The sequence below is a fragment of the Canis lupus genome, chromosome 7 (assembly GCF_011100685.1).
Source record: "Canis lupus familiaris isolate Mischka breed German Shepherd chromosome 7, alternate assembly UU_Cfam_GSD_1.0, whole genome shotgun sequence".
Classification (NCBI taxonomy): Eukaryota; Metazoa; Chordata; class Mammalia; order Carnivora; family Canidae; genus Canis; species Canis lupus.
Genome location: NC_049228.1, coordinates 6,498,528 through 6,525,286, shown reverse-complemented (window position 1 = coordinate 6,525,286; position 26,759 = coordinate 6,498,528). Strand labels below are relative to the sequence as shown.

Here is a 26,759-nt window from a genome sequence, read left to right as displayed (position 1 = left end):
GCATTCCCAAGTAGGGGAACATTAGAGAGGAAGACAAATCGTGGGGGACTCCTGACTCTGGGAAACAAAGGGTGGCAGAAGGGGAGGGGGGTGGGAGAATGGGGTGACTGAGTGATGAGCATTGAGGAAGGCACATGATGAGATGAGTGCTGGGTGTATACTCTATGGTGGCAAATTGAATTTAAATAAAATTCAAAAAATATTCTATCAAAAAAAAAAAAAAAAGAATGAAGGAAGAGCCACATGGGCCAAATTGGTTTTCCAATCTAGCAAGGATTGTAGGCTCTTGTATTCTTCACAACCTCTCATTGGATGTGAAGCAGACCCAGGTCCTGGAGCTGAGCAAATTGAGGGGGAAGTTGAGAGAGGGAGTGGGAGAGGAGCTAATCTCTTTTCTCTATTAACTGGGAGTCCCAAGGACAAAGGCCTGATTTTAAAACGTATTTTTCAGCCATTTCTGTCCCAGCTGCAGGCCTTTAGATCACCATGTGGTCAGACCCGAATCACCATTTGCCCAAATCACCATTTGCGCTTTGAAACAGATTCATACCATACCATTGTGTTCTATCCAATTTGCATCTTTAGCCTTTGGTTTGATTGTGTGATGAAAGGCATTGTTTCCTACTTAAAGCAAAGTTAGCCAACAAGTTCAGAATAGAGAGCTTTGGCTTTTGTATTTAGACCTCGATCCACTTCTGTACAAACCGAATAATCATAGATCAGAGAAGGACCGTAAAGATAAGTCTACTTTCATGATGCTGGGGAGACTGCAGACAAGTAAATCAAGAAAGATCAGTGTGTGTGTGGGGGTGCTGGTCTGACAATCCTTCTTCTCTACTTGGGCTATGTGGCGCCCACATCATGGAGGAGAGTGGACTGGGTGTTTGTGACACCTTGTGATTCCATTCAGGACCTCAGAGCAGGTTCCCAGACTGTGCCTTATCTTACTCCTCCCTGGTGCCATCATCTGCTCCTGCCAGCCTCTTCCTCCTCCAGCCTCTACCCACACCCCATCCAATCCAGTCTGAGACTAGGCTGCCCGCCCAGCTCAGAGTTTGTGCAGCTCAGCGGACCAACATCTAGAACAACCCGTGAGAAATAGGTAGCTCCAGAGGCAGGGGCCAGTGGTAGAGGGTGTCAGGGTAGAGGCAGTCAGGTAGTAGAGGGTGGGGTGTGGGGGGGAGGGAGTCCTATTCCTGATGAAGGAGCAAGATAAAGCCTGTGGAGTCACAGACCCAGAGCTGGAGAGGGGGAGCCTGGAGAAAGGCGGACCTCTGCACCAGGAGAGTCCTTGTCTTTATGGTGATGGTGATGGGCTAAAACTATGTGGAAAATTAGGGACGGTCACAGGGAAAACCCCTCCACATGAACACAAATAGATCCTGCGGGGAGTGAAAAGAAAACCCACAAGGATGGTTTGGACGGGTAAAATGAATAATTACAGTCATTTATGTGTCCTGCTCACTCTTTATGCTTCATTACCATGCAGCACAGTCTCTGGGGTGACTGTCATTAAATGCATCAGATTGAACGTGGGCTCAGTTTTTACCTGATTAGCAAAATGCTCACACTCGTAAACTCGGGCCCTCGCAGTAGAGTCCTTCGGCAAGACTGTTCTGGGCTTACAGTTAAAAATAAAGAGAAACGAAAAGGAGAGAACACGGGCGCAGAGAACTCATTGGAAACCTGCCCCTGCGCCCCCCGCCCCTCCCGCCCCCCCCCCCACCCCGACCCCGGGCGCCGCCAGGCCGACACAAAGGGGTTAAGAGTGGGGTGGAAGTGGAGCCTGAAGGAGTAGACGGGGCCTCTATATAAGGTGCAGCGAGGCGTCGGGCCGCACAGCCTCCACCCCCCTCGGCCTCCAGGGCGGCGGCAACCCCGGCCCCCGCTCCCGTCCCCCGCCTGCGGGGCTGAGCCGAGCGCTCGCGGTGGCGGCGGCCAAGCGGAGGGGCCGGCCTTGCCAGGAACGCGGAGGGAGGGGTGGGGAGAGACAGCCAGCTCGCCCACCCCGCTCCGGGCGGAGGGCGGAGGGCGGCGGGCGGCGGGCGGCGGCGCGTCCCGGGGCCGAGCGCGTCTGTCCGGAGCCGAGCCGAGCGGCGCGGGAAGGATGCTGGCGGGCAGGGGCGCGCGCGCGGGCGGCGGGCTGCCGCGGGGCTGGACCGCGCTCTGCCTGCTCAGTCTGCTGCGTGAGTACCGGCCGCGCGCCCGCGCGGGGGGCGGGGGGGCCCGGGCTGGGGAGCGGAGGTGGGGCGCGGAGCCCGGGCTGGGGGCGCGGAGCCCCGGGCTGGGGAGCGGAGGTGGGGCGCACGGAGCCCCCCGAGCTGGGGGCGCGGAGGTGGGGCGCGGAGCCCCGGGCTGGGGAGCGGAGGTGGGGCGCGCGGAGCCCCGGGCTGGGGAGCGGAGGTGGGGCGCACGGAGCCCCCCGAGCTGGGGGCGCGGAGGTGGGGCGCGGAGCCCCGGGCTGGGGAGCGGAGGTGGGGCGCACGGAGCCCCCCGAGCTGGGGGCGCGGAGGTGGGGCGCGCGGAGCCCCGGGCTGGGGAGCGGAGGTGGGGCGCACGGAGCCCCGGCCTGGGGGGGCGCACGGAGCCCGGGCCTGGGGGGCGCGGAGGGCCGGGCCCCCTCCCAAGCCCCACGCCCCACGCCCGCGGCGCTCCGGGCTCCGCGGGGACCCAGGCCCTTGGACGCGCGCCCCGCCCGCCGGGTCCCGCGCGGCACCTGGGCAGCGGTGGGGCGGACGGGCGCGGCGAGGCGGGCGACGCGGTGGCCGGCCAGGTGTCAGCGGGGCGGCGCGCCCTGGGCTCCCCGGAGGCCGGCCGGGCGCCGCGGTCCGGGTCGTCGCGCTGCGAGGATGCCCGCGTCCGTCCGCGTGGCCGGAGGTGCGGAGCGCGGTTGGAGCCGCAGCCCGGAGCGGGGGGTGGGGAGGTGGGGGGTGGGAGACGCAGGAAAGTTTTGCGCCTGCGGGTTGATGCCCAAAGCCCAGGCCTGAGCGGCCGCTGGGGACCGCGCGCAGGCGACCCCGAGCCCCGGGACCTGAGACCCGGGACCGGGCAAGCCCCAGGTGGACCTCGAAGGAGCGGGAGCCAACCTGCGGCGGGAGGCCCGGGAGTCAGGCTGAGTTAGTGACCAGGGGAGTGTGGAATGAACAGTCCCTGAAAAAAAAAAAAATCTTTGCATTTAAGATCAGAAAGTTAAATTGACAATCCCTCCCTCTTCCCACGCCCGTCCCGTCCCGCCGCAGAGAAGGTGGCGGTCACGAGTTCGTCGTGCGCCCTGCCGCCCCCTCCCCTTCGCGAGCCCCCACCCTGGCAGCAGCTCAGACTCCTTATGTCCGGGGCTTTCTTCCCCCTCCCCCGTCCAAGTTCGAAAACTAGGGAGTTAGCAGCCTGGTGGCCCCTCTTCCACTCACCCCCGCTTGTGCCTACTGCTTTAAGATCTTGTTCTCACTTTGATAAAGAAATAATAGACGCTCAGTAAGTATTTGTTCTTAATCGCTTTCACTTGGGAATAACATTCTCCCTCTCATCCCATTTAGAAGGTTTCAAACTTTGTACATTGTTCTCCCTTTTGGTGGAGATTCTACTTCCAGCCCTCTAGGGCTCCCAATTCCCTACTCTTATTGCGTCCTAAAGGCCACCCACCATGGCCCCACAGGGTGCCCTGGGCCTGCCTGCTAGGCCCACTAGGCCCGTTTGCCCTCCGTGTCCCCTGCTGTCCCCCTCTGGGCCCACGCAGGTGAAGAGAGACTCCTGGCTTGAGAAAGCTCTAAGTTAGGCTCTGGGTTGACCAGTTTGGCAGCCCCCAGACCTGCCCTCTGGGGCAGGGGAAAAACTGTCACCGAGATGCCAAGGCCCTAGACCAGGGAAGTCCCCTGGATGCTAGATTGCACCCTCATAACAAGGGTGAGTTGATACACAGCTGATCAGATGTTCCACTCTCCTTTGGCTACACAGTGTGTGATGACCTGGTCCCCGGCGGAGTGAGGCCCACCCTTTATTTTTTTTTTTTAATGTCTTCAGCTGGCCAGTTTCAGTGTCGCCTTGGCCCGTAGCAGGAGGTGGGGGGAAGCAGCTTAACTCCTGCAAAATCTGAGCCAGTTATGCTGAGAATTCTACTGTCTCAGCTTTGGGGGTGACAGCTCAGGCATGGCTCCCTATTCCCAATCTTGCCAGATCACTTGGGCCAGTCTGGAGCTTGCTGTCTTCCCTGAGAACTTTCTAGGGTTTGTTTATTTATTTATTTTTTAATACTAGGAGTCCTTTTCTGTCCTGGCATACATCGTGAGATAAATAAGTGAGTGATCGTATCTTGAAATGCTAATGGAGGAACATTGCAGGAAATCTGTGCATTTTACTGCAAAATTTAGGACCCCTGGGGTTCTGTAGTTTTTGTGTCCTGTACACTGACAGAGAGCTTTGTTCTGGGGAGGTCCTTCTGTCCCCGTGAGAAGTTGACAGAAAGATGGGCACAGCAGCCAGCCAGAAGTAGACTCTTCTTGTGGTGGATGGGGCTGCCCTGGGTGGTGACCAGAGGCGGAGTGGGAACTGAGAGGCCACCAGGCAGGACTGCCATGCCACCAACTGGGAAGAGACACCTTTCAGGTTATTAGGAAACCCCATGTGGGTCAGGCTCAGGGTATGTGTTCCCTGTAAGCCCTCCACGGCCTATCCTTCCTCTTGCCATAAGGACACCCCCCAGGCCCACCTTCCTTCACATTCCTCTTCTTCCTTTGGGTCCTTCGTGCATGCTGACCCCACACCCATATCCTGTCTGGGGCTACATGTAAGAGGGGAAAAAAGAAAAGGGAAAAGAATTTTATCAGATATTTTCCAGAGGAGAGAGGACTCCACCCTTTGAATCTCTGCCACATGGCGACTGAGGAGGAGCAGCCTTGGGGACCTCTGACGAATTCAGTGGTCCCCAGGGGTCCCCCGGAGTAGGGTCAGTCCAGCTGGCAGCACCTTTTACAAATGGAAGTTTTCTTCGGGCAGCATTCCTGTTTGATAAAACACGCCTGGGCATCTTTTTTCTTATCCCTCTGGCTCCACCTCCTGGGCCTCCTGGTTCACTTGTCCTCTCCTCTTTCCTTCTCTGAGTCTTTGTCTCTGAAAGCTCAGGGCAAAGAGTGCCAAACTGCAGCAGATAAACTCGGGCGCAGAGTCTTAGAAAAACAAATTAAAAAAAAAAAAAAAAAAGAAAAGAAAACGAAAAAGGAGGAACAAATAAAATTCCACCCTCTAGAGTCTCACTGCCTGATTTCCTTTAGACCCCGGGCCGGAGGGCCTGGGCTCACTTTCAGGGCCGGATGGTTACTCAGCTCCGCCGAGGGTGCCTGCCACCCTCTCTCCCGGACTTTGTCTGGTCTCACTAAATGGCCCCGAGTGTGGAGAACTGAAAATGTGAAGGTATGGAAAAAGAACAAAAACACCACCCTCTGAAAGAAAATGCTCAGAGTTGCCAGGACAGAATTTCCTATTTTTCTGGATTTTGACTTCTCTAATGAGAACATTCTCTTCCCTTCTCAGCTAAGAAATAGGAACACATTATCTACGATTTTTTTTTTTTTTTGGTCCCCACGGCCCCTGAGTTTGCTGGGGAGAAAGAGGCATGCGTCTTGGGGGATCCAGGTGCGCACAGATAGGGGTGGATGGAGGTATACGTCGCAGCACCTGCACTCCGGGGCCCACCCGGAGACCAACCGCTTCCCTTTAGATGTAAAGAAAAAGGCTTCTCGGCTTAATTGGGAAATCTGCTTCTTTCCGATTTGGGGAGGGGGGGAAGACTTCAAGAACCCACAACTGAGATCTTGTAGAGAGGCAGCATCTCTAGGTGACCAGTTCTCCGCTGTGAAAGAAAATGCTTTTAACGCATCTCTGGGTGAAAAAAAACCAGGCCTTGGATGTGCAGGGGCAGACAGGAAACTGAATTGCTGGGCACGAATGAAAATAAAGTGGAATGTTGCATTTGATGGGCCCAAGACACGCAGGCTGTGGGAATCCAGAGGCCAGAAGGAGGAGGGAGAGGGCAGGGGAGGTGCCGGGAACACCAGACAAACAGTGGTGCCCGAGGGTGGAACAGACCCCGCGAGGAGAAGCTCCTTACGGTGTGCCGTGGATGCTTAGCACAGTGATGTCTGGTATTTCAAGCTTATGCCGTTGTCTCTTCCGGGCTGGGCTGTGTGATCTGGCTCCCAAAGCTTTGATATGCGCACCCCGTGCTCCGAAATAGAGGACTGGGTGCTCGGCTGGCGCACGGTGAAGCGGAAGGAGGACTGTAGCAGCCTGATCAGGGAGGCACAGAGCTCCAGAAGAGGAGTCAGTGGCCATGAGGACCACAAAGGGAGAGGGGACCAGGACAAATGCTGGGCCCCCAGAGAAAGCTCAGGAGTCTGGGGTTCCACAGTAGGTGGATGGGGGCCACCACAAGCTGTTTGCCTAGTACAGGGAAGTCCCAGTCCGCTGGTGCCCTCAGGCCGCAGATGCTTGGTTGACCCTCACGTCTCAGCTTAGGTTCAGAGGCACCACCGGAAGGCAGCAGGCTGGTTCTTCGGTTCTGTGCTGGTCCAAGATGCCCAACCTCAGCCAGATGCGTAACAGGGACGCTTCCTGAGTGCTCCCGGAAAGGATGGGTGGCTCACCACTTCCCAGACGAGTTCAGCCAGTTTTTGAAGAGATAACCCTGTTATTTCGAGCTTTTCTTTGTATCGCAGCGAAGTCAGCTTTCTTCTATCTTCTCATCGTGAACTTTAACTTCTATCTGCGATTAGAATCGGTTAATCTGCAGTGACTTCTAATCTAATTCTATTCTTGGAACGACCACAGAATGAATCTGCTCTTTCTTCCCGACAATCCTTAGCGATCTGTCTGCCCCCCTTCCCCCGCCCCAGGTTATAAGCTCCTTGAGGACAGGGATTTATTTAAATTGTGATGACACACACACCAAATCTCAGGAAGGAACCTTCTCTGATTCTGTGCTCCCCCCCCTCCCCCAGCACTGAGCATGGTCCTTTTCACATCCCTGGTGCTTGTTTATGACCAATAAGAGTGAGTAAAGAAGTGAAATGAGTCTTGAAAAAAGTTATTTATTCTCCATCCCCAAATTCTTCTTTTCTGGATCAGAGGTTGGCAAACTTTACTGTCAAGAGCCACGTAGTAAATATTTTAGACTCTGGAAGCCATATGTTGTCTCCAATGCATATTCTACTCTGTTTTATTTTACAATACTTTAAGCAAGGAAAAGCCCTTCTTAGCTCACTGGACATACAACAAACAGTCTGTGGGTGGGTTGGGTCCACCAGCTGTTTGCCAACCTCCGATCTAGATGAAATAACTCCAGGCCCTCAACCATGTGAGACTTGGTTTCTAGAACTCTCCTAATTCTGGTTATCTTCCCATGGACGCTCCCTGATTTAATAAATTCCCTCTTAAAATACAACACTGAATGAGACCGCTCTATGGGGAGGTGGTTGGTGTGACCATGCCTGCCATGATCCCCGTTCAGTCTAAGTGCATCTTCTGAGCTCAGAGGGTCATGCTTCACGCCCAGGGTAAAATGAATGAGTCTAAGGGATGCTTCCGGCACTAAGGAAATTTATAATGTAACTGAGGCGACAAGACTTATACTCAGGAAACAGCATATATGATTTTGTGCCAGATAAGTGGCGGAGAGACGTGTCTGAAGGTCCCTGGGAAACAGAAAGAAAGGGGGCCCTCGACTAGAGATAACAGCTATTTCTTGAGTGTTTACCAGCCAGGCTAAGTGCTCTATACCCCTTAGCTCCTCTGTTCCTGAAAACAACCAGGGGGGTAGGGACGGTTTTTATTCCCGTTTCACAGGTAAGGTCTAGAGAGTTGAAGAAGCCTCCTCCTAAGCCCTGACAGTGAGAACACAGTCGAGAAGCCTTTATACAAGGTCTGACTCCGGAGCCCATGCTCTTGGAGCGGAGGATTCACTGTCTTCTCAGAAACACAAGCTGGGGGTTCCCAGCAGAAGGGCCAGCAGGCTGTGTCTTCCTGTTACTGTCTCTCCGTGGGCTGAGACACCCGAGAATTCCTCCCAGAAAGCCCTCCCGGGCCAGTTGCCAGAATCAGAACAGAATGGTGGGATGGGGCTAGCTGGCCAGGAGGTGGGACACCAGCAAAAAAAAAAAAAAAACTCCCACTAAACCTCAGAGGGTCTCTAAAAAGCAAGACCAGGTATATAATCTCCTAAAGCATGGGAATTTAGCTAGGGAATCGCTTCTCGGCCTTTTGGCTAAGATCAAGTGTGGAATTTAGCTAGTGAGCTAGCAGAACTTTCTGGATCTCTGAGGAGTTGTACATTCTCTTTCAAGATGAAAAGATTCTCCATTTTATTAATTGTAGTTGGAATCTCTGAAAAATGTATTACATTATGCCCCTGTTTCCTTAGTGTGCCCCTCAGAAAAAGGACTATAATTTTCATGACTCAGATGGATCAGGAAAATAATTTGGTTCTGGTACAACTCAGTGACTTTGTTAATGCTTACTAAGGTGTACGTATTTATTTACTCCTGCCGTGAATGATTCCAGACTGGTGTGGGTTTCAATCCTCGGGTCTGTTTTTCATTTATCTGTTTCTTCTTTTTTAAACTGTTGTTTCTCCTTGTTGTTTGCTTCTAAGAGTCTCTACTTTTTAGTTTTAGCGAGGCTATCAGATAACCATGCTTGTTAGAACTACGTGTAAAACAAAAATAATCAGCTCTGGATAAGTACCTGTAAGTTAAATGCATTACTCTTACTACGTGCGTTTCGTGACCCCTCTCTCTTCGGGCCCTTTGGCTTCTTAGCCTCATTTTGCCAACTTCCTGATACCTCGTCTCCTCCCTCTGTCCCAAGTTCATGACTTGAGATCAAGTAGGATATCTAGAGTCAAATCAGGTACTTAGGGAGTCACAGTTAATAAGGGTAGGATGGAAAGTGAACAGCATAAGATAGCCTTTTGTTTGGTTTTTAATTGTCCTATAAATGCTCTGTTGGGTTGGGCCTAAAGGCTGTTTGTCAGGAAGGCTCCAGTCTAGAATGGAGTGGAGTGGAGGTTTCACCAATTGTCCCCTAGAATCTAACCGCTAAGCTGCTCTTACTCCCTTCCGGAGTTGGGAGGACAGAAGCTTAGAGAAAGAAGGGTCAGCATTTGATGGTTGAACGCCATGGACGTGTGAGAAGATAGGATAAAGAGAGACCCGGGGTCAGTCTTGATTCGTGTAAATGTTATTCCTGACAGATACAGTCTCTTCGCAGGAGCTCTAAAAAGGAAGCCCTAGAAACTGTGACACCAAGGGCCCTTGTCCCTGCTAGTCCCTACGCAACAGCACCTGGATTGGCTTGGCTTCCAGGGCCCTACCACCATGGTCCCCGGCTCGACACCCACTCACCTGTATCCTGCCCATCCCTTAGCCTTGCCTTTCTGCCCCTCCTCTTTGACCTGTTTCTCCAGGGTCTCAGGGGACATCCCTGCCCACTCCAGGCTCAGGGGTATGAATCTGAGGTTGAGGTTTCATTCCCTTCGCCAGTGGATCCTGCTATACCTGTCCCTCGGTTTGGCCAGGTGGCAGGTGGAAGGAGGCTGCGGTGGCCGGGAGCCCAACCCTAGTGGATCGGTAGCTGGCCTGGGTCCAGGGTTGCTTCATTTATCTGGCACAGGCACCTCTGTCCTCAGGACTAGCAGCAGGTCTCTGCTCACATCTGGAAAAGTTCAAAACTGTTTGTCTGGGTGAAGGAGGCCCTGGGGGAGGGGGTTCAGAAGCATGACATCACCTCAGTCAAGGCCCAGCTTTCTTTGGAAAGAGAAAAGGGCTGGGCTAGCCTGAGCCAGATAGGATTCCCAGGAATTGATGTGTTGGAAGGAAGAAGAGGAAAGGGTGGGAAGGAAGGATGATGTCAAGGGGGAGTTCCAGTGGTGCCTTGGAATGGTACCAGGGGAGGATGATCCTTCAGTTCCATGTCCACATGTTCCCACCACCTGCCCCCTATGGTGAGTTCATACCTTAGGGGCAGTTGGCTAGGTGGATGCTATCTAAGGGCAGAGGAAGACTGCATCTGCTTCCTCATCTATTTTATTTTGGAAAAATAACACCCACCTAACCCATGTGTGAGCCCATTCCTTTCTCTCCAAAAGTGTCGGGGATGCATCCTGACCTTTAGCAATTTAGACTCACTGACCCTCTTGCTCCTTCTACTCAAGTGTCCACTAAACCTCAAGGGGCCCCATTGCTTCCTGCCCTGCATGAACTGTGGCCTCCCCTCTTGGCCAAAACCTTGGTGACTCAGGTTCTTATCTCTCAAATGGAGATGGTAATATCACCTCTTCCTCACCTGCACATAATATTAAGGTGTGATTGTTGTCCTTGCCATTACTTTCAGTCTACTTGCAGCAGGTGGGGAGAGAGGCAGATGTGGGAGAGGGAGACTTTTCTCCACTGTTAAGGGTGACATTCTTGGTCCCAGGTTAACTGCAATGAAACTAAAGCCCAACTTCCCTCTTGATGCTGAGGGAAAGAAGAGGTATCATTCTACATTGTTATTTGCCTGGAAACCTCCAAAATATACAGGCCTAGATCTCAATCAGGAAAATTTAAAGACCAGCTTTAGGGTGGCCTGGGATCCCTAGGGGCCTTTCCTTGAGGGTAGTTCTGCTGGGTACTAACCTGTGGATACCAAGTCCACCCCTAACCTTTATGGGGCCCAAGCCAAGAGTAGAATGGAGACCCTCTTTCTATATGTCTGGATACTCCAAGGTTATCCATCAGGCCTATTAGCTTATAAATGAAATATCCTCGGGGCGCCTGGGTGGCTCGATAGGTTAAGCATCTGCCTTCAGCCCAGGTCATGATCCCAGGGTCCTGGGATGGAGCCCCACATTGCGGGGGTGACGGTGGGGGTCCCTGCTCAGCAGAGAGTCTAAGTCTCCCTCTCCCTCTGCCTCCCCCCCCCCACCAATTCATTCTCTCTCTCTCTAATAAATAAAATATCCACTATCCTCTTGCCTTGAAAAATATACCTTCATGGCCTCTTGGAAAGCCAAGTTTGTTTTTGGGACCCTGTCAGTCTCAGAATTCAGAGCCGCAGTGTGGCTGAGGAGGAGAAGATGGCTGGCCCTTGACCCCAGCCTGTCCCTCTTCTCTTCTTTTTTTTTTTTTTTTCTTTCTTTTTCCCTCTTCTCTTCTTATCCCAACTCTGGCACACGTTGTTGGGAACCTTGCATGCATACATGCAAGGGACACACCACCCACATGCTTAATGTGTAACTCTTCTCCTTGAGACAGCCACCTCTTGGCCACCCTCTCACCTTGGGGTGCATACCCTGGTGCTGCAGTTCACGCTTAGAAGGTTGGACTAGGAGGAAGGATCCCATAAAGATCCTCAAGGGAGTAAAGAACCCTTCAGACAAAAAGTTCTAGGAGTTCTGATCCCATTGTATGATCTAGAAGAGAGGGTATCTTTGCTGCCCCATGAACTCCTTATGATTTGGGGCAGGGCAGAGGAGAAGGTGGGGGAACAGATTATAAAGCTCTAAAGCTCAGGATCCCACCAGGAAGCTTCTCCGTCCTGGGTGTAAGGATGGCAGTGATTGGTACCCCAGGACTCATGGAAGGGCAAGGACCCTCAGGAAGATCTTCAGAGAATAATTAAATCCAGGAACATTATACTACATCGATTTAATATTTGTCCTTAATTCTCCCAACAATCCATGTAAGAAAAGACCCTCACTTTAGAGATTGGTAAACTGAGGCACACACGGACACACACACATGCATTAAACTACATAGTTATGAGCAGAGCCAGAACTACACTATCTTCCCACTACATTTAATGAGAAACTAGGCCTTACGTTCTCTAGTTCACCCGCTGGATTCCTAGGTCAGAGCTTCTTGAAAGAAATCTTGGGATGGCTCACCGAATTCCTCAACAGAAGACAAGGAAGATGGGTTTGCAGGCCACGAGGGAAAGAACAAAGGGGGTTTGGGAATGGGGCAGCCTTGGACAGAGAGAAGATTTTTAAGGGGATAGTGTAGAGATGGCATGACTCTAGTGATTATTACAAGAGTATATTACTCTAGTGGATGGAAAGTGACAGAGAGGACGACACATTAAAAAGGAAAAAAGGCATTTCCTCTCCCGTATTTTAGATTCTGTGATATTTATTGAGATACAATTTGATAGTTTGATATTTTAGTTAATACATTGCAAACATTGCCTTGCATTCTCATGTGGCTTTAGGTGGTTTGTTTTTTGTTTGTTTTTGTTTTTTTTACAATTTTTTATTTGTAATGATTATGGTATGTGACGTGCATATAGCATTTATCCTCTTGTAATTCACTTAGTTGTTCACAACTTTTCCCTCCTATAAATAGGACTATACGAGACATTTGATGCATACAAGCTTTTCCTTCCTTATTTTCTTAGGGAAAATCCAGTGGTGAGAAATGAGTCACCTGTCCAGAAGGATAATCATGATGTCGTGAGGCTCCAGGATGATTTAAGTACTGACTTTTTCTCCTTGTTTCTCCTTGTAGCCTTTGGGTTCACAAACACGGAAACCGTGATTACTCCTACCACAGTGCCAACCTCCACAGAAATAATGTCAGCTGTCTCTGAGAATACATCCAAACGGGAAGCCATCACACTAACTCCTTCTGGAACTACCACCCTGTACTCTGTCTCTCAAGACAGCAGTGGGACCACAGCAACCATCTCAGGTAAAGAGGGTTTGTCTCAGGCCCCAGAGGGATGCTGCAGTTGCTTGGGTAAAGCATTAGGATGTTTGCAGACCACCCGCAGGGCTCCTTGCCCCCTCCGAGAGAAACGTACAAGCCCCATGAAATATGGTTTGTGCAGCATGCTTAGGGGACCCTGAAGTACGTTCCTGATAATTCCTCTCTAGTGACAGCTTTCTCAGGCTAGCGCTTTGGCAGCTGATCCTGATCGGTAATTCTCCTTGTACCCTGCCCTCACGCTGAGTTCAGATCAGTGATAAAATAAGGATCAGATGAGGACTCCCTAGAAATCTCTGATCTCTTCTAACTGAAAGAAAGTATGTACAGGTTCAGACTGGTTTTTGACTTCTTTAGGGTAGACCAGAATCCAGGTCTGTCAAAATCCTGAAAGCACTTCTAATGACATTCTCAATTATAGCGATGGTTCCCGCAGCTGGGTGGAAATGAGTTTGGTAAGGGTTAGGACGTGAAGTAACTCTAAACTCTCCCAAAACAAAACAAAACAAAACAAAACAAAACAAAAAAACTCTCCCAGTTCCCTCTTCTGGTTTGAGACCCATGCCAATATCGTTCTCTATAAGGTTTTAATTTAAAATGGTGAACTGAGATGCGTATGTGTGTGTGTGTGTGTGTGTATGTATTTATGCAAACATGTGCTCATACCCACTTGTGTTTTGGTCTATTTCAGAGACTACAGTCCATGTCACATCTACCTCTGAGATCACCCTAACGCCTGGGACCATGAACTCTTCTGTTCAGTCGCAGACCTCTTTAGCTATCACGGTATCTTTTACCCCAACCAACTTTTCAACTTCAAGTGTGACCTTGGAGCCCAGCCTGCTACCTGGAAATGGTTCGGATCCCCCCTACAACAGCACCAGCCTTGTGACATCCCCCACGGAATATTATACATCACTTTCTCCTACCCCAAGTAGAAATGACACCCCAAGTACCATCAAGGTGTGTGAATTGGGCCAGCAGTGGCAGACTGCCCCGTTGCTTCATATGTATGCAAACTCTCTCTTCCCTTCAACCTCTCCTCATCCCAACCAATGAGATTTGGGTCATGTAATAATTAGCATGGAAAATATGCTGCTTAGGTGCTCCTGGGTAGCCCAGTCAGTTAAGCATCCGACTCTTGATTTCAGCTCTAGGTCATGATCCTAGGGTTGTGGGATCAAGCCCCGTGTCGGGCTCTGGGCTCAGTGAGGAGTCTGCTGGCGATTCTCAATCTCCCTCTCCGAGTGCCCCTCCCCCTTCTCACATTTGCACTCTCTGTGTCTCTGTCTCTATAAATAAATAAATAAATAAATAAATAAATAAATAAATAAATAATCTTAGGAAAAAAAGAAAAGAAAATATGCAGCTTAAATATTGCTGGAAAGGACAGACAAGGAGTGGAGACAGGCAGCTGATGTGGGGTTATTGCACTTCTGGAGAGTGCCAAGTAAAGGAGGTCTGCTGCGGTTCTTGCTAGTACCTCTCAGTCTGGGCTTTCACCAGGCCACCATCTCCCTTTGGGCATATTTGAAAACCATCCTCCATTTAATGGGACGACTTTTCCAGAAATGTTTGAGACAGCCACCATTTCCTCTATAGAGAGGGTTTGGCAGTATGTCAGGCATAGAGGAGCCATGGAGAACTGGGCAGACCAGGGATAGTAAGCTTGGCCTTGGGGTCGGTGGCTATCAACAGCTTTCAGCAAGAAGGGTAGAAAATATGAGGGCATGGAGCCTGGGGTCGGGCATGAGGAACCTGCCTGGTTTCTGTTTTCAAAGCAACCAGAATAGGAATCTGGAGAGTCCTAGGGGCCTGGAAGAAAAGGAGTGTCACCATTTCAGCCTGGCCACCCTATTATCTGTTTGCTTATAGGGTCTTCCTGCAAGTGTATAATCCGCTGCAAGGAAAACAGCCCCAGTGGGACAAATTCCTCCCCTCTTCCATTTCTGTACCATCCAAGCTCATGTTTCCTAAGACTGCAAATAGCTACTTGCTGGCAAGCCTGGGCTAGTAACACAAGTTTTGATTATCTGATGGGGATGGGGATGAGATGGAGGAAGGGAGTAAAACCATTATATAGCTCTAGTCCTCCAACATTTTAAAATTTCCTTTTTTTCCCTAAAACCTCTTAAGGAAGGACCTCACAGAAATGAAACTGGAAAAGAGGTGGGGGGAAAAAATGAAGCGCAAAGATACTAGCTTATTTACTCTGTGTTTTAATACAGGGAGAAATCAAATGTTCCGGAGTCAAAGAAGTGAAATTGAACCAAGGTATCTGCCTAGAGCTAAATGAGACCTCCAGCTGTGTAAGTCAAACTCCCCTCCACCTCACCCCCATCCATCCTTTCCTCTTCCCTCTTCTCCCACAATCCTTAAGCCGTCTATAGGACTGGACCAGATGGTGGTGGTGGTGGGGAGACTTAGCTTGGTCAGGCACCTTCCTGCACTGAGCTTTGGGTTTAGGGAGTAAGAGGCCCCATCTGGTGGGCAAAGAAGGCAAAGACAATTTTATTAAATTTAGTTGTTAACTTTTCCCATTCTCCCTAGTACGTTTAATATGTACATTGGTAGATTTAAGTTTGCTTTTATGTCAAGAAAGTCCTTAGTGAAATATAAACTAGTAATCTACCAATTTGTTTATTGACACATAACTCTTTAATCCACATAGAAAGAATGTCTTTGTGCCATAATGCTATATTTTCCATATAACCATCATTCCTAACATTATTTATTGAGTGATCCCCTCCGTTGTTGATTGGAATGCTGTTTTTCAGCTTCTATTAAGTTTTTATACGTCCCAGGACATATTCTTTAGAGGTATTTTATTTGTTTGATGTCTTTTTTCTTTTTTGCCTGTTTTAAGTTTTGAAAAATTATTATACTTTTTTTATTATACTTTTACATTATAGTATTTTAAATATCCAGCAGGCAGGTCTTTGCTCACTACACTATAAAAAATGTATTTTTCATCTTTTTTTTTTAAAGAAAAACTTTAGAAATATCTTGTCAAAAAATTTTTAATGTAAAATTTTTGTTGGAACTGCTGTAAATCCCTCTATTTTTCTGGTCTTCTCTTGTATCGTTCAGCATATTGTCTTTTCAGTTTTTAAAAACGAAAAGCTACAGTTTTTTCTCTGTAGGCTTTATGGACTTTTAAAGGTTATTTATAATATAGATTTCCCATTAAATATTCTAATTGGTCATTGTTGGTATATTAGAAAGTTGAGTTGTGAAATTTATCTTGGGCTTAGCCATTTCCTTTAACTTGCTTGTTAATTCCTAGAGCTTTCTAGTTGATTTGTTTTTGTTTTTATGGCAAGCTATCATGTTATCTACCCCAATGCCCTGTTTTCCTCTTTGTCTTTAGTAGTTAGACCTTGTTTCAGTTTCACGTCTTATTGCTTTGGTAAGACTATACAGCACAGTGTTAACTTTTAATGGTGATAGCAGACGTCCTTGCTTTGTTTCAGTAAATTTTCCTGACAGTTACAATTTCCTCAACAAAGAATGGAATGACAGGACTCTTCCTATTCACTTGTAGGGAAAAACATTTCCTTACAAGTTGGGAATCCATTTAAGGAACCCATATATGCATAGATTGGAAAGGACCTGGGTAAACTGTTGTCTGTAGAAAGCATTTGGCCATTTATATTTGTCCATTCCAAAAACCCTTATCTAACCTGTGATTATCAGGGAGGTCGTTCTGACTCACGGATCTTTGAAAATTATACCTGAGGTCTGTTTAACCTAGGACTTCAAAAACAATGGGAATTGCAAAGACATAAGTCCACACAATAGAATAGCAGTGCAATTTGCAAAATGGCAAACCTGAACATGAATATGCAATGTACAAGTAATGCTCTGTGTTTTGATGCTGATTTTCAACTCTACTTAATTTTTTAAAAAGTGGCCAAACCCTTTGCTAACTATAGCTATTAAAAAAAGCGACTTTTTGTTTTGTTTTGTTCTTTAGTGATACCCTGGTTAAGCACTTGTTTTCCTGTGTATCACACTTGTCTGTGCCAAAATGCGGCTTCTTTGTACCACCGATTTAGAACTAATTGCAGAGCATTCTAAGTGACTGTCCATTCGAAGTTCACAATTAACTAGGGTCATCATTACAAGACAAGTGCCAGAAACTTACTGCTACTCCAGAAATAATTCCTCTTACTATGCTGTGGTTGCTTTTTCTCTGTGGCCTTTACTGTGAGGGGAGGATCTGTGAGTAGGGATGTGGAAAGATAGCAAGTCTTCCAGTATCCAAAGAAGGCTGCTTCGCTCTTGACCTATGGTAGCACCAGGTCCTGCTACCATTTCCTTGGCCCCTCTGCCACTCTCAGTCCCCCTTTCTTCCTGAGGACTCCTCTGCCCCAGCCTCCAATCAGCAGTGCTTCCCCCAAGCTCCCCAAGGTAACGTTTCCCCAGTCCTTGCTCAGAATCTTTAGCCAAAGCTCCTGATGGTGTTTCGGATTCCTTTTCCTAGTCCTCACGCACGCTTGTCTGATAACCAGTCTGTTCCAAGGGCTGTGAGTGGCGGGATGCCTGCTTACTTGCCTTAGGTTGCGTTGGTACTTGTGGTGTCAGAGGGTTCTGGTTCTAACCATGGGACTGGCTCTAACCGTGGGACTGGTTCTAACTGTGGGAAACTCAAGCCCTACTCACAGCCTAATGAGAAGCATGAAGGATTTGAAATCCCCTAACATCAAGTCTTTGAGTACCTGTGTAATGTTGGCATGTTCCTGCCTTCAGTACATCCCCATAACAGAAATATGCATGCATGTTCCCAGCTATTCAGACACTCACACTGCCCTGGGACCTACTGAGTATCCAACCTGTTAGCTCTCATTATGTGGATCGTATAGGCCTATCTTCTGTACACGCGTCTACAAACATTTATTTCTCAACTACTGTCCTTTTGCTCCCCATCCTTCACCCCTAGGCAGAAATCACTTCCATCAGCCAGTGGGAGGCAAGGCAACCCCACCCTCTTCTCAAGCACCTGCTACCTCATCTTAGAGTCCTCATTAGCAGGACCTGTCACTCAGAGTCTAACTTTCACTCTCCCTGTCACAACATTGGGGTAATCTAGTTTTTGTGGTTATGGTTACCCAAGTAGTTTCCAAAATACAAGATTATCTTTTCTTACTTTATTTTCTTATGCTATGCTTGTTTATCCAGGGGAATCCACCAAGACACTTTTTAATGGTGGTAAAATACACACAACATAAAATGTACTGCCTTAACCATTCGTAAGTCCACATGCAGTTCAGTGCCATTTAGAACATTCGCATTGTTGTGCAATCTCCAGAACTCTTCGTTGTCCAGGACTGAAACCCTACACACATTAAACAACTTCCCATTCCCCCCCAACCTCCTAGCCCCTGGCAACCACTAATCTGCTTTCTGTCTCTATGAATTTGGCTACTCCAGGGACCTCAGGAGTAGAATCATACAGTGGTTATCTTTTTGTGACTGGCTTATATCACATAACATCATGTCCTCAGGGTTCATCCATGTTGTGGCTAGTGTCAGAATTTCCTTCCTTTGTAAGGCTGAATAATATTCCATCGACATTTTTTTTAATTTTTTTTAATTTTTTATTTATGATAGTCACAGAGAGAGAGAGAGAGAGAGAGGCAGAGACACAGGCAGAGGGAGATGCAGGCTCCATGCACCAGGAACCCGACATGGGATTCGATCCCGGGTCTCCAGGATCGCGCCCTGGGCCAAAGGCAGGCGCCAAACCGCTGCGCCACCCAGGGATCCCTCCATCGACATTTTGTTTATCCCTTTATCCACCAAGGAACACTTGGGTTGCTTCCACCTTTTGCTATGGTGAATAATGCTGTTATGAACGTGGCTGTCCAAATACCTCTTTAACACTCTGATTTCGTTTCTTTTGGGTGTATACCCAGAAGTAGAATTGCTCAGTTACATGGTAAATCTATTTTTCCATCTTTGACCACTCGCCATACTGTTTTCCCTAGCAGCTGCACTATTTTGCATTCCCAGCAACAGAGCACAAGGGTTCCGATATGTCCACATCCTCACAACATTTGTTAGGTCCTGTGTGTGTGTGTGTGTGTGTGTGCATGTTTTTGTTTGTTTGTTTGTTTATAGTAATCATCCTAATGGGCATGAGTGGTATCTCATGGTGCTTTTGACTGACATTTCCTGATGATTGGAGATATTGAACATCTCTTTATGTGCTTATTGGCCATTTGTATATCCTCTTTGGAGAAACCTCTACAAGCCCATTGCCCACTAATTTGTTTTTTAGAACTACCTTTCTTTAGAGCCACATGTGTTTATATGCAGAGGTTGTATTTACTCAGCTAGCTCACATCACCCTTGTTCTGTCACATTGACTTCATCTAAGGCAGGCCGCTTCCAACCTCCAGATCATATCCACCAGCCCACGCCTTCCTTGCCCTCTGCCCAAACACTAAAGGTCCGTTTCCATGCAGAAAAAAAAAAAAAAAAAAACTTACAGATGGAGGATAGATGAAGACAGTGTGTCTCCTGGAGAGAGCCTGAGGTCTGGAGGCAGCCTAACTCCTTGCTCACTTACTGTGTCACTTGTAGCGGGCCCTTCACTCCAATCTCTAAATGGAAACAAGGTTTTTACCTGCAGTGTCAAACTCACACCAAAATAGATAAAATGAGGGAGAGAGAGAGAGAGATTGAGAATTGATCCTAAAAATCGCAAAACTGGGAAAAGTCCTACGGGTCATTTAGAAAAATACCTGTCCCTCCCTCCCCCCTGCTCCAAAGCTCAACATGCTTCTTTAACATGTTAAGAGTCTTTGCGAAGTTTGAGGATGCTACCCAAGGAAGGTTAGATGGTTTTATTATAGTAGGTATTATTTTTGCAAAGGAACATGAGTGAACAGATGTGGCTAGGGGCTCACAAATCTGAACCTCATGAGCAAAATGGCAAAGGCTGTGGCTTCCTCCTGCCCACTCTCCCATGATATCTGCCCACAGCCTCTCTTGGGGGAGGATGTTTATTTCAAGCATCCGGAGAAGCATTGTGCTTTGTTCAGGATCCACCTGCTACTATCCAGTTCCAAACACAATTCACTGATGCTGTTGGACTCCAGAGTGGGAGGCTGGCCACTGTTATTCCCTTGAATTTAGTCCAAGAAACTAAGCAAAGGGTGGAGGGACCCCATTGGAGGCCAAACCAGTTGGGATGTTAAGTTGAACAACAATTCGCTGAGTTATTTTGTTTGTTCGGTGCTAGGCTCAGCATGGTCTGGGTTCAAAATTATGAAACGTACACCCACTGCCCCCATTAAGGAGTCTTATAGTCTAGCCAGGGAGAAATGACTATGACAGGAAGGCAGACTATGGTCACATCTGAAGCGTGGATCCTAGGGGATATGGCAAAGAGGTATTGCCGTTATGAATAGTAACAGTACTAGCTGCCATTTGTCCAGTGCCCATTAGGTTCCGCCCACGCTCCTGGGCCCTCTTCATACAACATCTCCTCAGTCACAGCTCAGTCTTCAGCGGAGGAACCTCACACTCAGACTAGTTGCATGACTTGCAAAGAACCTAGAAAATATAGCAGAGGCAAGGTTGAAGCCAGGCTATGGAAGACAGGACCAGCTTCATGGAGGAGGTGGGATTTGAGTGGAGTCTTGAAGGATGGGGAATCCAAGGGAGAAGGTGGTGGTCTTCCTTCTTCTTATAGCCACGGTTGTGAAGGTCGCAGGCTCTCACACACTTGGGCTTCCCATGGTGGGACATCCCCCACCCACCCCTCTGAAGGCCTTTCCCCACCAGCTTCTCCTGCACACATTCTCCCCGTTCTTCGACGCCTACCATGACATGTTTCCACTAACGCCCAACCTGATGTGTGCTCGCCCTCCTTTGAATGTCCGTAGCACTTTAGTAGTACCTTCCTCATCATACTTAACATGGAAGGAGCTCTGTCACCCATCTCTTTGTGCCTCAGTTTCTTCATCTGTCAAATGGGGAGAATAATAACACCCATCTCAAAGGGTTATGCAAAGCCTAAATAAGTCAATAGGCGTGAGGCACTCAGAACAGTGCCGGACACATAGTAAGCATCATTTATTTTCATGGCCACGTATGCAGACTGAGAGCTGTGATGCCATGTGGAGTTCACAGCTACCCCCACTCCCACCCCACCCCACACGTGATACACGTGCAGAGATTTTCACTCAGTATCTTCCAGTTGGAGTTTCATAAATGTCAGAAGAGGTGACCAGAGTTGAGGTGCAGCTTCTTAAGACTCTGTAGTTTGAGGAAGGTGCCATTTTGTGTGGCTTGTTTAGATTGTGCAGGAGCCCTGTCCCTCTACCTCTCTCCAGAAGGAGACATATTTCAACCAGAGACCTCCAGAAGCCCAGAGTTGTCCAGACAGGGACTCCCCTCCTCCTCATCCAGAAGGCATGGTGTTTGGGAGGGTGTGGTGCTCACGGGGAAGCAACGTAAGGCTCCCCAAAGAGAAAGAGGCCTAGGGAAGAAGGAGCTACTGGCCATATCCTGAGGTGTCCAGACTGCCCCCAGCAGACGCTGTTTTTAAGAGCTTGATTTTTCCAGAAACAGAGCCTCTCTCCAAGTACTTCCTTCGAGACCTTTCTCTGAGGGGTGAAGCAGCAGTGGCCTGAGAATTCATTTTTCTGTGACCTTGGCTCTTGAGGGCCTTCTGAGGCTACCTCTGGACTCCTCTGTCTGTGACCTAGAGGTTAGCTAGCCCTGCTCTTTTGGCCTCACCCGAGCCCGGTGAGTTCCTACTCAGCTCCCTTAAATTCCAGCTGAGGCTTCAGGCCAATCCTGACTTTGCTCCTTGTGTGGGAGCAAAGGATCCTGGGTTTTTCCTGCCTCAGGCCACAGCAGTAGGAAAATACCCAGGCTGCTTTCCAGGCTGGGAGGGCCCCAAGGAGCGGTGCCGCCCCACAAACAGGAAGCCATCTCCTCCACGGAGGCTCAGTTCGGATGCCCCCCACACGCCCCAGCAGTTTCCCCCCCAAACAGGAAAGTTGTCGGAGCTGTTCAGGCATTTCCTCCTCACCATCTGCCATCCGGACAGAGGAGAGAGTCTTGGTTTCGGTTCCTTTCCTGTGCAGGGGTGGGGGTGCTCTGATTGGAAGCTGCTGGAACACATCCTGGGACTCATGAGAACAGGCTGTGGAAGGCCACAGCCGGTGTGTCCAGTTCCTCCCGGGGCCGGGACTCAACTGTCCAAGAATCATGAGAATTTCCCTCTCGGGGAGGCTGAGTTCCCGAGTCCTAGAGACCACCAGCAACCTGGAGCAATCTGTGAACCCCACGTAAAACTGGGTCCCATGCCGTTCATGAGAAAAAGGGGACGGGAGAAATACCCCATTTCAGCTGGAGCTGGGCTCTTCAGGAGCCCCCCTGGAGGCTAAGAGGGAAGGGCCCTCGGATGCCCGAGTCCATAGCCATAGATTTGTGCTCTACGCCTCACTTCCCTTGGCTTTTCCTCCAACATTCGGGGCTATTGTAACCTTGAAACAAAGGATTTTCCCTTCATCGGCGACACATTATTAATATTTTCCGTGATTGGCAATTTATTTTGAGTTTAATTTGAAATAACATATGCATGGCCCGGGCAGTCCTTCAATGAGATCATGTTTCCTGAATCTGTTCTCTGACACCTTACAGTGCCACCCATGACACTGATACATATACGTTTTGGTACTGGGACATTTTTGAGTTTTTGTTTTTTTTTTTCTTGTTGTGTTTTTGCATATATATAGGTCACAGGATTTTCCCCCAGTTAAAATTTTAGGGAAAAAAGAAAAAGTTCTTCTTGTTTAGAGAGTAATGGGGTGACTTGAATCAGGATCCCTGACACTCTGGATGCCGTTCTGGGTGCATTAGTAGTTTCATATTTCATCTCCCGCTCGCCATTTCTCTCTGTCTGCCCAGGAGGACTTTAAGAAAGATAACGAAGAAAAACTGACCCAAGTCCTGTGTGAGAAGGAGCCAGCTGAGGCTGGGGCCGGGGTGTGCTCCCTGCTTCTGGCCCAGTCTGAGGTGAGGCCTCACTGCCTGCTGCTGGTCTTGGCCAACAAAACAGGTAAGGGGTGCATCTGTCTTGGGCTCTGGGGAGCAAGCAGGGCTGAGCTTAGAGGATCCTAAGAAATCTAGTAACTGTGCTGAAAGAGCCCTCAGGTGCTAGGGGACAAGAGCCTGGCTGACTTTGGGAGAAGCTCTCCTGAGAGGGCCTACCCTGGCCATCAGAGCATCATCTAGAACATCACAGGGGGGCACAGCAGGATGATCTTTTCCTGATTCTAGATTCAACAGTCCCTGTTTCTAATTCTAGAACTTTTCAGTAAACTCCAACTTCTGAGAAAGCACCAGTCTGACCTGAAAAAGGTAAGTTCTCTAAGATGATGGGAAGTCTCAGAGGGAATATGGGTCAGGGGAATTCACTCGAGGAGGGGAGAAAGTAATTCTTTTTTCTTGACCTCTTTCCTGTCTCTCCATCCTTCTCCAACAATCTTTGCCTTTCTGTGCTTGAAACAAAATTTTATGGTGCAGCTTGTTTAAGGGATGGCAGTCTGAAATCCCATTTCGAAAAAATCCCTGGGGTCAAAGTCTTCTTGTGTGCACCCCCTGTTGGGCCTGGAATGGGCTGCAGAATTCCCATCCCACAAGTGACAGTCTGTCTTTTCTGTGTCTTCCCTTCAAGCTGGGGATCCGAGACTTCACTGAACAAGATGTTGGGAGCCACCAGAGCTATTCCCGCAAGACCCTGATTGCACTGGTCACCTCAGGGATCCTGCTGGCTGTCTTGGGCACCACTGGTTACTTCCTGATGAACCGCCGCAGTTGGAGCCCTACAGGAGAAAGGCTGGTCAGTTTGGGGGTCCAAAGCAAAGAAATTGAGGAAGATAGGGGTCTTCTGGGGAGGTCCCTAGGTGTCATGAGGAGGGAGGAGAAATACCAGAAAAGGTGCTTCTGTGCCCTTACACGTTGACGTGCATACGCGCACATTACCATGTCCATGGACAAGTCTGAATAATGCGTGGCAGATTAGGAAGGGGGCACTGACTGGGGTCAGGCCACCTGCTCACTGTGGCGGTGGATGGCTCATGTCATCTATTTATGATCTTGCCTGGGATAGTTTGGCTGGGTACAACCAGAACAGGCTGCTAAATCAGCCACACTTATCAGCAAGTATATTAAGTGCCCATGGGTGCCACCCAGCTCTGAAGAAGGGGGCATACGGAAGGAGAACCTCCTCTTCAAGTGTTCTGGATGAGGGAGGACAAGACTGGGGTTTGACTCCTGGCTACATACTCTGGGGAGGTCATCCCATCCTGGGGATTGCCTGGTTTCTGGTGGGAACTGGTTATTAAGTCGCGGTGGCACCATGTGGTGCCTCTCCTCTGTCCTTTCTCCTTTAGGAGCTGGAACCCTGATCGCTCTTCAGGAAGAAAGGAGTCTGCACATGCAGCTACAACCCCCACTCTCTCCCCCACCCCCCACTGCCTCAATCCCCTGCTTACCAGATAATGCTCCTTTATTTATACACTGTCTAGGGCGAAGACCCTTATTACACGGAGAACGGTGGAGGCCAGGGCTATAGCTCAGGCCCTGGGGCCTCCCCTGAGGCTCAGGGAAAGGCCAGTGTGAACCGAGGGGCTCAGGAGAACGGGACCGGCCAGGCCACGTCCAGAAACGGCCATTCAGCAAGACAACACATGGTGGCTGATACAGAATTGTGACTCTGGGGGGGGAGTAAGGCTGGGCAGGGTCTGGGGAAGGGGCCCCTCCCAGCACCTGACCACATGCTGCCTCTGTGCTGGAGCTGCCACCACTTACATTCTAGCCTTTCCTGCTGCACACACCCTCCGAGGCCATTCCTGGGGCCCTGCACTGCACCCCTGCCGAGGGGTTCTCTCCATCCTGGGGCCTGGGAGGTAACCCCTACCTTTTATACATTCATCTCACTAAGCCTAGAGTCTGGTCTCCTTTGAGAAAAGACATGAGGGAGACGTGCCAAAGTATAGAGAAGCTACCAGAGTTGGGGGGGTGGGGGGTGATGATCTCACATCATTCACGTGTGGGCTTCTTCCCTCTTCCTCCTCTCTGCCTTATTAAAAGAACTTCCAGGGGGAAGCATGGCCTTTTCTGGGCTACAATGTCCTCCTGGGAGGCTTTGTCTTTTCCTGTGTCTTCCTCATGTCTGTCTCCTCTACTTTAGGGAAACCAAAGCACCTGCTCCTTTGTAATGCTATAGCCAGCAAGACTTGTTGTCTTAAACCGTCTCCCTTGTGCTCACACCAGCTCACTGTGGATTCAGGCACCGGCTTCCCTCATGCTCTCCGGGCTCCCTGAGCTCCACACCTTCTCCCTGCACCTCTGTGTACAGAAGCCTGCACTGTTCTCTGGCTGAGCCTGGAACGAGACTCCAAGTTTTGAACAATGTCTTGTGTCTATGTTTGGGAGACAGCATAGGGATGCGTGGACACATGCGTTCCTATCTTTGGGGACAAATGAAGGAGAGGGGATGGCTCAGTCCTTGTCTCTCTGGGGCTCACAGAGTCTCATCTTGGGCCCCCGTTTCTCCCTGTGAGTCTCAGTGAACGGGACCAAGGGACCAGATCTTGGAGCCAAGCCTCTTGACCCATGCACCTCTGAAGAAGCCCCTCGCTCGAAGGCTAGGTCCTGGCCTTGCCCTCTGATCCTGATGGCTTCCTCCTTCCTCCCTCTGACTCCTGGGTGAGCTGTGGACTCAGACTCCCAGCAGACTCCTTTCTGTCTCAGCCTCCCCGACCCCAACCCCCTCACTGTTCTGTACCCCCATATAGTCAGGGCCCCCGACATCTCCAGAGGACCTTCATCACAAGCCATCTCCTCTGTAGGTGGCCCAGGTTCTCATTTATTTTTTTAGGTATTTTTTTTTTCCAGAGGGGTGAGCAGAGATCTTGGTTTCAATGACGGTTGGAAATAGAACTTTCCAGAGATAGGAAGACTGGGTGGATTTTATTTCTGAATACAAAAATGGTGTGTGTAAATACTGTAATTAAAGTGATACCGAGACACATCTGTTCTGTGTCGCTGCCCCAGCCAGGTGTGTCTGAATGCCACGGCGGTGTCCCTGGTGTCCTGGTCAGACCCGGCCAGACTTCCCAATGATGTGGTAGAGAGGGGTGACCCTGGAAAGAGGTGGGCCCATCTCGGGGGATACAGGCAAAAGCCAGGGTGCTGCCCCTTGGCCAAGTGTCCCTATGGGTGGGGGGGTTGGAGGAGGGTCACAGGAAGGCTGGATGTTTCTAGTCATAGAAAGACAGACACCAGAGCGCAGCAGGCGCCTTTAGGATGGAGGGTGGTGTGCTGAGGACGTGGGAGCTCGAGCTGTCGTGAACACCCTTCTGAGAAGTGGCGCACTTTGGTCACTGGATGCAAAATACGCATAAGCAAGGGAATGAGCCCCGTGTAGCGTGTATTTTCACACCACCTCCCACCCGAACTGGGAGCAGAGCAGGGGAGGCAGGTAGGGCAGCTTCTGCTCCCCAGATCTGGCTGCCAACTCCAGGAGGGGGTGGCTCCTACCTTCAGCACCAAGACACCAGCCTAACTGCAAAAACGTCCGCAAGTGCACCCCCCCCAACCCTGCCATAGGAAGTGGGGGAGGGAGCACTGCCAGACACTGCCCAGTAGCTTCAGGAAACACTCCCAAGTGTGTCAACAGTGGCAGAGGCAGTTGGGGCCAAACAAAGAATCCTTCCATTCTTATCTGGCAGAAGCCAGACCTTTCCCTTTCGCTCTCCCCGCCCCCACTTCCCCCTTGCTTTTCTCCAACTGCTCTAACCAGAGGTTCCTCAGCAGATCTCAGGGGGCAGGAGAGGGGCAAGGAATAAGATCTAGACCTTACCCTGGCAGGTGATGGCTGGACCTTGGAGGGGAGGAGGGTGGCAGAAAGGGAAGAGAGTCATCTGGAAAGAGGAGCTGGGTTGGCCTCCATCGAGTTACATCCTGCCCTGCAAGGGACCAGATGGGGTCTGGCGGGTTGTG

General features: G+C 49.7%; 1 protein-coding gene across 1 annotated transcript; it reads left to right on the top strand.

Annotated features, from left to right (window-relative positions):
* The first annotated feature begins 1,848 nt into the window (after nt 1–1,848).
* On the top strand, nt 1,849–25,992 carry CD34 (CD34 molecule). Its single transcript, NM_001003341.1, is given in 8 exon segments — nt 1,849–2,186; nt 12,531–12,713; nt 13,420–13,691; nt 14,957–15,037; nt 22,659–22,809; nt 23,059–23,111; nt 23,428–23,592; nt 24,281–25,992. Coding segments are annotated over 8 exon segments (1,170 nt in total). The 5' UTR covers nt 1,849–2,107; the 3' UTR covers nt 24,467–25,992.
* Nucleotides 25,993–26,759: the final 767 nt, after the last annotated feature.